The following is a 12,754-nucleotide window of genomic DNA, read 5'->3' as shown; positions in this document are numbered from 1 at the left end:
CACATCACTCTGGCTAACTAGGATCCTGAATATGGAGCAAAATCTTCAGAGTCTCCTGCTACATCCATGAGTCAATGTACCTTGGCAACTTTTCACACAGATTCTATAAGGCAGTCTATCGATGAGAACAGTGAGGCAGCAGCTCTTCCACAGGCAAGCCCTTGTTTTAGCTTGAAGCCTCCTTTGCCACAAGTGAGTCAGCAGATGTTGCATTGTTGTGCTCAATTATGGAATCCTCTAACTGACTGCCTCTGCACCTCCCTTGCAATTGTCGTCAATCCCCTTTGACTTCCAGTAAGACCTCATGACACTGCAGAGGGAGTTCCACATCAAACAATGCATCCATTTCATCCTACAGTTGGGGCACTGTGTCCACCTCAGATTACAATCCTGTGGAGACATTCAGGTAAGTCCCATGTTCTCCAGTTTTAATAGTGCTATCCCAGTAGAAGCAAATTGCTGGGATCTTCCACAGTCTCCTAAACACATAGTCTAGATGCTTTGGTGTATTTAGAGTTACAGCCTAAGGTTCAGCAGCAGCAGCAGAGGCAGCATGGCACATCTCGGAGTGAAAGGAGTCAGGAGCCATTGGATAAATACCTGAGGAGGGGGGTCAGTCAGATTGACCCTGGGGGTGAACATCAGGATAAATACCTGAGGAGGGGGGTCAGTCAAATTGACCCTGGGGGTGAACAGCAGGATAAATACCTGAGGAGGGGGGTCAGTCAGAGTGAAACTGGGGGTGAACATCAGGATAAATACCTGTTATTTATTGTTTGTAGTTGATAGGTTTCACTCTGGGAGGAGAACATCACCCTCTGTAATGACTCTTTTCCAACGCAGGAAATCAGGAACACTCCCAGTTTCCATGGTGACTGTGTGTATGAGAAGCACGTTCAGCTGGAGCTCCTGAGTTAGAGTCTGGAGTGCTGAGAGTTGCGGACACGTGCACTGTGGAACCTCCCTGAGGCTGAGAACATTGCAGATCGCACAGTTACCAGTCAGAGCTACACATAGAGAAAAGAGTCGGGTGGCCACCAGGAAGACCAGTAATCATGGCCAGGCGATGCAGGAGTCCCCTGTGACCATTCCCCTCTCAAACACAGCACACCAGTTGGGGCCTGGGGAATGAGCTCTAATGGAAAGCAGCAGCACATCGGTGGCACCATGACAGGCACTGCTAGACACCAGGGAGGGTCAAAGTGTAGGCGGGGAGAGTGAACGAGTACTCTATAGTCAAGGGCACAGAGAAATTTTGGGGACTTGACCAAGAGCTTTGTATCTTCATTAGCGCTGGAGAGGTCCCAGAGAATTAGCCAGGAGTTGATGTTCCTCTGTTCAAGAAGGGAAATTGGGATAATCCAGGAAACTACAGACTGGTGAGTTTCACATCGGTGTTTGGGAAGCTATGGGAAAGAATTCTTAGGGATAGAATTTACGTTCATTTGGAAAAGCATGGTCTAATTAGGAACAGTCAAAATGGCTTTGTGCAGGGCAGATCATGTTTTACTAACCTGATTGAATTTTTCAAGGAGGTGATGAAAGTGATTGATGAGGGTAGAGCAGTGGATGGTGTTTACATGGATTTTAGTAAGGCTTTCAACAAGGTCCCTCATAGAGTCATAGAGTCATAGAGTCATGGAGATGTACAGCATGGAAACAGACCCTTCGGTCCAACCTGTCCATGCCGACCAGATATCCCATCCCAATCTAGTCCCAGCTGCCAGCACCCCGCCCATATTCTTCCAAACTCTTCCTATTCATATACCCATCCAAATGCCTCGTAAATGTTGCAATTGTACCAGCCTCCATGGTAGGCTCATCCAGAAGATTAAGATGTATGGGATCCACAGTGTCTTGGCCACATGGATTCAGAATCGGCTAGCCCATAGACGGCAGAGATTAATGGTGGAAGGGTGTTTTTCAGGCTGGAGCTCCGTGTCTAATGGTGTACCACAGGGATCCGTACTGTGATCTCTGCTGTTCGTGAGATATAAACAACTTGGATGAAAATGGAGGTGAGTGGGTTAGTAAGTTTGCAGATGATACAAAGATCAGTGAAGTTGTGAATAGTGTAGAAGATTGTCAAAGGATGTAGCAGATTATAGATCAATTGCAGATATGAGCAGAGAAATGGCAGGTGGAGTTTAACCTGGATAAGTGTGAGATGCTGCACTTTGGGAAATCAAATGTTAAGGGAAAATATACAGTTAATGGCAGGGCCCTGAACAGCCTTGATGGACAGAGGGATCTTGGGGTTCAAGTCTATAGCCCCCTGAAAGTGGCCACATAATTAGATAGGGTGGGAAAGAAGGAATATGGCAAGCTTACCTTTACTGGTCGGGGGAACTGAGTACAAAACTCCGGATGTCATGTTGCAACTTTATGATGTGGAGGTGCCAGTACTGGACTGGAGGACAGGAAATGGAAAAGCCCTGGGGAAATTTGATGTACAGAGAGAACTGGGTGTTCAGGTCCATTGTTCCCTTGAAGGTGGAAATGCAGGTCGCTAGAGTGGTCAAGAAGGCATATGGCATGCCTTCCTTCATTGGATGGGGTATTGAGTACAAGAGTTGGCAGGTCATGTTACTGTTGTATAAGACTTTGGTTTGGCCACATGTAGAATACTGTGTACAGTTCTGGTCGCCACATTACCAGAAGGATGTGGACGCTTTGGAGAGGGTGCAGAGGAGGTTCACTAGGATGTTGCCTGGTATGGAAGGTGTGAGCTATGAGGAGAGGTTGAGTAGATTAGGTTTATTTTCATTAGAAAGGCAGAGGTTGAGGGGGAAACCTGATTGAGGCCTACAGGATCATGAGAGGTGTAGACAGGGTGGATAGCAAGAAGCTGTTTCCCAGAGTGGGGTCTCAATTACTAGGGGTCACGAGTTCAAGGTGAGAGGAGAAAAGGTTAAGGGAGATATGCGTGGAAAGTTCTTTATGCAGAGGATGGTGGGTGCCTGGAATGCAATGCCAGCTGAGGTGATAGATACGGGAACGATAGTGTAATTTCAGATATATGACAGATACATGAATGGGCAGGGAGCAGAAGGATAAGGACCCTTAGGAAATAGGTTGCAGATTTAAAGAGAGGATCTGGATTGGCACAGGCTTAGAGGGCCAAAGGGCCTGTTCCTGTGCTGTAATTTTCTTTGTTCTTTGGGGTGAACAATTCTGTCACATGACATTAGGTTTATTTGAAATCATAAGCTTTCAGAGAGTAGCCTCTTCGTCAGGTGAAGTGAGAGAGAAGCACACAGGCACAGAATTCACAGGCACAGAGTTCACAGGCACAGAATTCACAGGCACAGAGATCAAAAGATCATACAAACGGTGTGAGGGGGGTGTTGACAGGCTGAATAGGTCTCTGGAGGTGATCAAAAGTGTCAGACCATGTGAGTAAAGTGTTAACAGCTGAATAACAAATTAAGGGATGAACTATAATCTGATTAACTACTGGATTAGTGGTGCTGGAAGAGCATAGCAGTTCAGGCAGCATCCAACGAGCAGCGATTTCGCTGCTCGTTGGATGCTGCCTGAACTGCTGTGCTTTTCCAGCACCACTAATCCAGTATTTGGTTTTCAGCATCTGCAGTCATTGTTTTTACCTTATAATCTGATTAATTCAGGCAGAGTGATAATTGCAAACAATTAAATTAAAAATAAGGTGGTGCTGGAGACAAACCAAATGGCTGGAATAACACAATAGGTATAAAAGTCACGCTGAAGGCCTAATCAAAGTAACAAGTAATCCAAAACTGTACAAACTAATTAAGGTAGAGAGATCATAATAAGTTATCAAGTTGATGGTATCAAAACATGAGAGTAAGGAAGACTTTACAGATACAGAAAAGTGTCACCTGTAGTGTGACATGAACCAAGATCACGGTTGAGGCCGTCTTCGTGGGTGTGGAACTTGGCTATCTGTCTCTGCTTGGTGATTCTGTATTGTGTATTTTAAAAGATGCCTTGGAGGACACTTACCCGAAGATTGATCATCTCTCAAGGTGAGAGGGGGAAAGTTCAAAGGAGATGTGAGGGGCATGGTAGGAGGTAGATACAGCAGAGGCATGGTAAAGCCTTTTCGATAAGCACATGAATATGCAAGCGTTGGAGGGATATGGACCAAGTGAAGGCAGAAGGGATTTGTTTCATTTGGTGTCATGTATGGCACAACATCAAGAGCCCGTTCCTGTGCTGTACAATTCTATGTTCTAAGTGCCAAGTGGTTGATCCATTAGAGCTTCCTCCAGTGGTTCCCAGCATCACAAATGTCAGTTTTCAGTGAATTTGATCACTTCCTGTGATAGCAAACTGTTGGAAGCACTGGATACTATAAAGCCTATGGGCCCTGAAAACATTCCAGCAATAAAACTGAACTTGTGCTCCCGAACTTGGCTCCCCTAGCTATGCTGTTCCAGTATAGTGACAATACTTATATCTTCCCAACAATGTGGAAATTTGCCCAGGAATGTCCTTTACATAAAAAGTTGGACAAATCCAATCTGGCCAATTACCATTCCATTAGTCTACTCTCGATCATCACTAAAGTGATGGAAGGTGTCACCAACAGGGCTATCAAGCAGCACCTGCTCAGCAATAACCTGCTCAGTGACGCCCAGTTTGGGTTCCCCCAGGGCCACTCAGCTCCTGACCTCATTACAGCCTTGGGTCAAACATGGACAAAAGAGCTGAATTCCAGAGGGGAGGGGAGAGGGACAGCCCTTGACATCAAGGCTGCATTTGACCGAGTGTGGCATCAAGGAGCCCTGGCAAAACTGGAATCAGTGGGTATCAGGAAGCAAACTCTCTATTGATTGCAGTAACTCCTGACACATAGGAAGATGGTTGTGGTTGTTGGAGGTCAATCATCTGAGTTCCAGACATCTCTGCAGGAGTTCCTCAGGGTAAAGCCCATGGCCCAACCATCTTCAGCTGCTTCATCAAAGACCATGCCTCCATCGTAAGGTCAGAAGTGAGGATGTTCACCGATGTTTGAACAGTGTTCAGCACCATTCATGACTCCTCAGATACTGAAGCTGTCAATGTTGGAATGCAACAATATTTGGACAATTCATGCCACTCAAATGTGAGGGAATGACCATCTTCAATAAAAGACAATCTAACTACAAGGCCTTGACATTCATAGTGTCCTACATCATGGAGACAGGCCCTTTGGCCCAAACTGGTCCATGCCGACCAAAATGTCCATCATCACTAACCCCATTTCCCTGCACTTGGCCCATATCCTTCTAATCCTTCCCTATCCATGTACTTGTCCAAATGCCTTTTAAATGTTGTTAATGTTCCCACATCAACCACTTCCGCTGGCAGCTCATTCGTTTGCTTACCACCCTCTGTGTAAAAACGTTGCCCCTCAGGTTCCTGTTTATTCTTTCCCCTCTAACTGAGTGCATTCACCCTATCCATGCCTCTCATGATCTTATACACACGTATATAAGGTCCCCCCTCAGTCTCTTACACTCTAAAGAAAAAAGTCCTAGTTTGTCTAACCTCTCCCTATATCTCAGACCATTTCTTCTGCACTCTTTGCAGTTTAATAACATCCTTCTTATAACAAAGTGACTAAAACTGAGCACAATATTCCAAGTGTGGCCTCACCAACGTCCTGTATAACTGCAACATAACTTGCCAACTTCTATACTCAATGCCCTGACTGATGAAGGCCAGTGTGCCAAAACCCTCCTTCACTGTCCTGTCTACCTGGGACTCCACTTTCAGACAACCGTGTACCTGAACTCCAAGGTCCCTCTGTTCCACTACACTCCTTAAGGCCCAACCATTCACCATGAAACTCCTACCTTGATTTGACTTTCCAAATGCAAGACCCCATACTTATATATATTAAACTCCATTTGCTATTTCTCAGCCCATTTCCCCAGCTGATTAAGGTTCTGCTCCAATTTCTGATAACCTTCCTCACTGTCCACGATATTGCCTATTTTAGTGGCATCCTCAAACTTACTAATCATACCTTGTCTATTCTCATTTAAATCATTGATATAGATAACAAACAGTAATGGGCTCAGCACCAATCCCTGAGGCACTCCACTAGTCACAGGCCTCCAGACCAATCAGCATCCTTCCTCTATTACCATCTGCTTCCTATCATCAAGCCAATTGTGTATCCAATTTATCAGCTCCCTCTGGATTTCATTTGATCTAACCTTCCAGGTCAGCCTACCATGTGGAACCTTATCAAAGGCCTTACTGAAATCCATATTGACTATGTCTACCGCCCTGCTCTCAACAACCTTCCTGGTCATTTCATCAAAGAACTCGAATAAGTTTGTGATGCATGATCTTCCATGCATAAAGCCATGCTGACTGCTCCTAATCAAACCCTGTCTTTCCAAATGCATGTATATCTTATCCCTCAGAATCTTCTCAAGTAACATACCCCTCCCCCTCCCCACCCCCACAGATGTTAGGCTCACTGGGCTATAGTTCCCCGGCTTTTCTTTGCAGCCCTTCTTGAACAATAGTGTTATCATCTTTGAATCCCCCACTACCAACATCCTTGGAGTCACTATTCACCAGAAGCTCACCTGGTCCTGCCATATAAAAACAGTGGCTGCAAGAACAGGTCAGAGGCTAGGAATACTGCAGTGAGTAACATCTCCTGACTCCCCAAGGCCTGTCCACTATCTATAAGGCACAAGTCAGGAGTGTGATGGAATATTCCACTTAGCTGGATGGGTACAGGTGCAACAACACTCAAGAAGCTTGACAGCATCGAAGACAAAGCAGCAGTGATTGACACCACATCCACAAGCATCCACTCCCTCTCCCACCGATGCTCATTAGCAGCAGCAGTGTGTACCATCTACATGACACACTGCAGAAACTCACCAAAGTTCCTCAGCACCTTCCAAACCCACAACCACTTCCATCGAGAGGGACAAGGGCAGCAGGAGCATGGGAACACTGCCACCTGCAAGTTCCCCTCCAAGCCACTCACCATCCTGACTTGGAAATATTCACTGTTCCTTCACTGTCATTAGATCAAAATCCTTGAATTCCTTCTCTAAGGGCGTTGTGAGCTTATGGACTGGAATGGTTCAAGAAGACAGCTCACTCCCCCCGGGCGATAAATGCTAGCCAGCCACTGATGGCCATGTCTCACGAGTGAATAATAATAAAATAATTCCCACTTTAAACCAAATGTTCACAAAATATTTTTCTTTTTCTGACCATCAACCACCCTGATTCCCTGGAATGGAATTTAGTTATTTTTCTGTGGTCATTCCTACACATGTGGAAGATGCAGACTATCTATCTCCTAAAGCTGCTGCTGCAGTTTGTCAAAGAGGAACTGAACTATGACCCCTTCCTTTTCAATTTCTGTCTTTTCTTCTTCCAGTACAGCTTGCATCCTGAAGACATCCTTCACTGAACTTTCATCATCATGGCCAATACATTTTTATTCATTCATGGGGTGTAGGTGATTGCTGGTGAAGCCAGTGTTGATTACTCAGGGGTAGGTAAGAGTCACTCCGTTGCTGTGGTGCTGGAGTCATGTATTGGCCAGACCAGGTGAGGTTGGCAGTTTCCTTTCATGAAGGATGCTATTAAAACCCATGGGCTTTTATAATAACTGACAGTAGTTTTGTGGTCATCAATAAACTCTTAATTCCAGAAATTTTTAAATTAAATTCAAATTCCACCATCTGCTATGGTGGGATTTGAAACAGTGTTCCCAAAACATTACTTTCTGGATTAATTATCCAGCACTAACCGCACAAAACCTTGAGATGGGGTTCTGCTCCAGCTGCCAACAGTCATGTCCAGTCACACAGCTGCTCAATGTCCATCAGAATGTGAATGACTAAAGTGCCGTCCCTCCCCAAGAAACCGAGTCAAAGAGACTCTTGTCAAGGGAGGGGTAAGAAATACTGATGGTTAAATGTTGAACTAAATGTTAATGGTTTAGTGTGAAGAGAAATGTTATATGGAAATAACACTAACTTATTGTGATATAGAAAAAGAGTCAGGGTGGTTGTATCAGTGATGCCACTGACAGTGAGATTTTTTTACAACCAGAACTGAATCAGCAAATTTCTCAGAATGGCCTCTCCTCCCCAATTCAGCAGCTTGAGAGAAGACGCACATCTCTCTATATCCCCAGTATGATCTCACTACAGATACTTAGTGAGACACAACTGAGAACTCCTCGTCCCGTACCTGCCAAGGTTCTTGCTTCAGCTGCAAAGGCAAGACCAAATTGTTTGATGATGTCAGCACTTGTTTCATCAAAGAAGTATCCGATATAACTGGGGGTTGAGTGAAGTCTCAGATAGAGGCAGGTTGGGAAACAGCCAGCAAACTTGTCCCCTGCTTTCTTTAGTGCTTCGTACAAATTCTCCATTTTACAGTCTTCACACTGCAATTAGAAATACAATTAATTACAGCAGTCACTGAGCCATTCACAACCTGCAACTTCAGATTTTTATTTACATAAATTCACAGCACGTGCACATTGTTGCCAGGGCCAACAGTTTCTGCCTATTCCTTACTGTCCTAAAGAGGGCGATGTTGAGGTGACCCACTGCAGATTGTTGGAGGTACACCCACAATGCCATTGTTGGGAGGAGGTCCAGAATTTGGATCCAGTCACAATGAAGGAATGCAAATATATTTGCAAGTTAGGATGGTGGTGTCTTGGAGGGGAACTGTGTCTGCTGTCCCAATTCTGAGGAAGGGTCACTGGACCCAAAACATTAACTCTGATTTTATCCATTGATGCTGCCAGACACACTTTTCCAACAATTTCTGTTTTTAATTCTGCTGCTCTTGTCCTTCTAGATGGAAGTGGTCGTGGTTCGGAAGGTGCTGTCTAAGGATATTTGGTGAGATTCTGCAAGTGTATATTGTAGGTCGTACACACTGCTGCTGCTGGGTGTAGGTGGTGGAGGGAGTGGATGTGGTGCCAATCAAGGGGGTGATTTTGTCCTGGATGTTGTCAACCTTCTCGGATGTTTTTGGAGCTGATCTCACCCAGATGTACAGGATCATATATACTTGAATTATTTGCAGGAAAAGACTATTTAGCCCTGGAGCTTGCTGTACCTTTCCCACAGTTGTTCTGATTGTAGCCTTAATTCTAATTACTGAGTACCTCCGATATATTACTGTGTACCCCCAATATATTACTGTGTAGCTCCGATATATTACCATGTACTCCAATATATTACTGTGTACTCTGATATATAGAGGTAAAAACAATAAAGCTTTATTCCTGATGAAGGGCTTTTGCCTGAAACGCCGATTTCGAAGCTACTTGGATGCTGCCTGAATTGCTGTGCTCTTCCAGCACCACTAATCCAGAATCTGGTTTCCAGCATCTGCAGTCATTGTTTTTACCTCGTTGATTTTAACCCTACTGCGAATCCTCTTGCAAGGATGCCTGCCTTGAAGAAGTTTTCCTCCTCTCTCTACAAGAATCTCAGGGAGTCCCTCTCCCACTGCAACTTCCAGGTTATTTCCTCTGCCCTGAAGCTCTTCAACCATGTCGTGAAACAAACTCGCTACCAAAGCCATATTTGCTTCCTTTACTCTGATATATAACTGTGTACCACCAATATCTTACTGTGTAGCTCTGATATATTACCATGTACTCCAATATATTACTGTGTACTCTGATATATAGAGGTAAAAACAATTCTTAGAGAGAATTGTAAGGGATAGGATTTATGGATATCTGGATAGGAATAATGTGATCAAGGATAGTCAGCATGGTTTTGTGAAGGGCAGGTCATGCCTCACAAACCTTATTGAGATCTTTGAGAAGGTGACTAAGGAAGTGGACGAGGGTAAAGCAGTAGATGTGGTGTATATGGATTTTAGCAAGGCGATCGATAAGGTACCCCATGGTAGGCTACTGCAAACATTACGGAGGTATAGCATTGAGGGTGCATTAGAGGTTTGGATTAGGAATTGGCTGGCTGGAAGGAGACAGAGGGTAGTAGTTGATGGTATAGATTCATCTTGGAGCGCAGTTACTAGCGGTGTTCCACAAGGATCTGTTTTGGGACCATTGCTGTTTGTCATTTTTATAAATGACCTGGAGGAGGGGCTTGAAGGCTGGGTGAGCAAGTTTACGGATGATACGAAAGTCGGTGGAGTGGTGGACAGCGAAGAAGGATTTGGCAGGTTACAGCGCGATGTAGATAAGTTGCAGAGCTGGGCAGAAAGGTGGCAAATAGAATTCAATGTAGCTAAGTGTGAAGTCATTCACTTTGGTAGGAGTAACAAGAAGATGGATTACTGGGCTAATGGTAGACTACTTGGTAGTGTGGATGAGCAGAGGGATCTTGGTGTCCATGTACACAGATCTCTGAAAGTTGCCACCCAGGTAAATAGTGCTGTGAAGAAGGCATATGGTGTACTGGGCTTTATTGGTAGAGGAATTGAGTTCCAGAGTCCTGAGGTCATGTTGCAGTTGTATAAGACTCTGGTGTGGCCTTATCTGGAGTATTGTGTACAGTTTTGGTCACCATACTATAGGAAGGATGTGGAGGCACTGGAACGGGTGCAGAGGAGGTTTACCAGGATGTTGCCTGGCATGGTAGGAAGATCGTATGAGGAAAGGCTGAGGCACTTGGGGCTGTTTTCATTGGAGAAAAGAAGGTTTAGGGGAGATTTGATAGAGGTGTACAAGATGATTAGGGGTTTAGATAGGGTTGACAGTGAGAACCTTTTTCCACGTATGGAGTCAGCTGTTACTAGGGGACACAGCTTTAAATTAAGGGAAGGTAGGTATAGGACAGATGTTAGGGATAGATTCTTTACTCAGCGGGTTGTGAGTTCATGGAATGCCCTGCCAGTATCAGTGGTGGACTCTCCCTCTTTATGGTCATTTAAGCGGGCATTGGATAAGCATATGGAGGTTATTGGGCTAGTGTAGGTTAGGTGGGCTTGGATCGGCGCAACATCGAGGGCCGAAGGGCCTGTACTGTGCTGTATTTTTCTATGTTCTATGTTCTATACAACTGTGTACCCCCAATATATTATTGTGTACCCCGATATATTACGGTGTACCTCCAATATATTACAGTGTACCTCCGATATATAACTGTGTACCTCCGATATATAACTGTGTATCTCCGATATATTACTGTGTATCTCCGATATATTACTGTGTATCTCCAATATATTACTGTGTATCTCCGATATATTACTGTGTACCTCCGATATATTGCTGTGTACCTCCGATATATTACTGTGTATCTCTGACATATTACTGTGTACCCTGACATATTATTGTGTACCCCCGATATATTACTGTGTACCCCCGATATATTACTGTGCACCTCTAATATATTACTGTGTACCCCCAATATATTACTGTGCACTCTGCTATATTACTGTGTACCCCCAATATATTACTGTGTACCCCCAATATATTACTGTGTACCCCCAATATATTACTGTGCACTCTGCTATATTACTGTGTACCCCCAATATATTACTGTGTACCTCCAATATATTACTGTGTACCTCCAATATATTACTGTGCACTCTGCTATATTACTGTGTATCCCCAATATATTACTGTGTACTCCAATATATTACTGAGTACCACCAATAGAGTACTGTGTACCCCCGATATATTACTGTGCAGCTCCTATATATTACTGTGTAGCTCCAATATATTACTTTGTACTCTGATATATTACTGTGTACCCCTCATATATTACTGTGTACCCCTCATATATTACTGTGTAGCCCTCATATATTACTGTGTCCTCCAATATATTACTGTGCTCTCCCAATATATTACTGTGTACCTCCGATATATTAATTTTTACCTCCAATATATTACTGTGTACCTTCAACATATTACTGTGTACCCCTCATATATTACTGTGTACCTCCGATATATTAACTTTTACCTCCGATACATTACTGTGTACCCCCGATATATAACTGTGTACCTCCGATATATTACTGTGTACCTCCGATATATTACTGTGTACCCCCGATATATTACTGTGTACCCCCGATATATTACCGTGTACCCCTGATATATTACCGTGTACCCCTGATATATTACCGTGTACCCCCGATATATTACTCTGCACCTCCAATACAGTACTGTGTACCTCCGATATATTACTGTGTACCCCCAATATATTACTGTGTACCTCCGATATATTAAAGTGCACCTCTGATATATTAATGTGCACCCCCTATGTATTACTGTATACCTCTGATATATTAATTTTCACCTCCGATATACTACTGTATACCGCCAATATATTACTGTGTACCCCCAATATATTACTGTGTACTCTGCTATATTACTGTGTACCTCCAATATATTATTGCATACACCGATATATTACTGAGTACCCCCAATATATTACTGTGTACCTCCGATATATTACTGTGTACCCCCAATATATTACTGTGTAACCCCAATATATTACTATGCACTCTGTATATTACTGTGTACCTCCAATATATTACTGTGTACTTCGATATATTACTGAGTACCGCCAATATATTACCGTGTACCTCCAATATATTACTGTGAACTCCCGATACGTTACTGTGTACCTCCAATATATTACTGTATACTCCGACATATTACTGTGTCCTCTGATATATTACTGTGTATTCTGATATATTACTGTGCTCTCCCGATATATTACTGTGTACCTCCGATATATTAATTTTTACCGCCGATATATTACTGTGTATTCCAATATATTACTGTGTACCTACAATA

The 12,754-nt window shown here is 43.7% G+C and overlaps 1 protein-coding gene across 1 annotated transcript in view; it reads right to left on the bottom strand.

Moving 5' to 3' along the window:
* Positions 1 to 12,754, bottom strand: part of LOC140485883 (ubiquitin-associated and SH3 domain-containing protein A-like) — a 171,580-nt gene that overhangs the window by 114,626 nt on the left and 44,200 nt on the right. The window contains exon 4 of the mRNA XM_072584332.1: positions 8,206 to 8,404. Coding sequence (XP_072440433.1) covers positions 8,206 to 8,404 — 199 coding nt within the window. The remainder of the gene's footprint in view (positions 1 to 8,205; positions 8,405 to 12,754) is intronic.

Source organism: Chiloscyllium punctatum, chromosome 15 (genome assembly GCF_047496795.1).
Source record: "Chiloscyllium punctatum isolate Juve2018m chromosome 15, sChiPun1.3, whole genome shotgun sequence".
NCBI classification, from domain to species: domain Eukaryota; kingdom Metazoa; phylum Chordata; class Chondrichthyes; order Orectolobiformes; family Hemiscylliidae; genus Chiloscyllium; species Chiloscyllium punctatum.
This window is presented reverse-complemented; position numbering and strand designations above follow the sequence as displayed.